At 53.6% G+C, this 660-nt stretch overlaps 1 protein-coding gene across 1 annotated transcript; it reads left to right on the forward strand.

Moving 5' to 3' along the window:
* Positions 1 to 74: 74 nt before the first annotated feature.
* On the forward strand, positions 75 to 281 carry FIBRA_09417 (uncharacterized protein; the record flags this gene model as incomplete). The annotated part of the gene is made up of 2 exons (XM_012321721.1): positions 75 to 132; positions 247 to 281. 2 exons carry the CDS (start codon positions 75 to 77, stop codon positions 279 to 281), a joined length of 93 nt encoding a protein of 30 aa, XP_012177111.1.
* Between the last annotated feature and the right edge of the window lie 379 nt (positions 282 to 660).

Consider the following 660-nt stretch of genomic DNA (forward strand, 5'->3'; position numbering starts at 1 on the left):
GCTCGCTGCCGGAAGAGTTGCAAGATGATCTCGTCGCGCAGGAGATTGATTCGTTGAGGGAGCAGAGGCCGGGGATGGTGCAGAAGGAGGAACAGATGGTGTTTGTGTATGACATGCTTGTTGCGGCGTTTGGTGAGCTGAACAGGGGGTTGGCATAGAGCGTGTGGGAGATGCAGCAGTATGTTCATCGCAACTACGTCGATATGATCTGATGCTGACTGGCTTATGCGCCGCTACCTGCCGTAGTGCCGATATATCTTAAATATGGACTAGGAGTGTAGATTCCCTTTGTGCGCCCACGAATATCATCTCTCCGGGTCCCAGTTGTTATATTCCTGAGCGCGGCCTAAGTATAGCACCCTCCACGGCCTGTTCGGCATGGGTTGTGGACATCTGCGGGGCACGATGAGCCATCGATGGTTCGTTTTATGTAATGTTAACAACCTTTACTGCTCGTCCTACTCACGGTGTATCATGGTTCTACACCAGCACATATCAGGACAATCGGCTCAATTATCGTCCAGTTTGTCCTCGTTTCCGTGAGAGCGCGCAAACGGGCTCCCACCTGACGTGCGTTGGTAGACCTCCTGCAGAGTGGAAAATTTGGCCTTGCTAAGGGCTTCTGTGCTCCTGCGGCGGTTACCGAGGGGACGCGCGAGC

Source organism: Fibroporia radiculosa (assembly GCF_000313525.1).
Source record: "Fibroporia radiculosa TFFH 294 genomic supercontigs, scaffold39088, whole genome shotgun sequence".
In the NCBI taxonomy this organism is placed as follows: domain Eukaryota; kingdom Fungi; phylum Basidiomycota; class Agaricomycetes; order Polyporales; family Fibroporiaceae; genus Fibroporia; species Fibroporia radiculosa.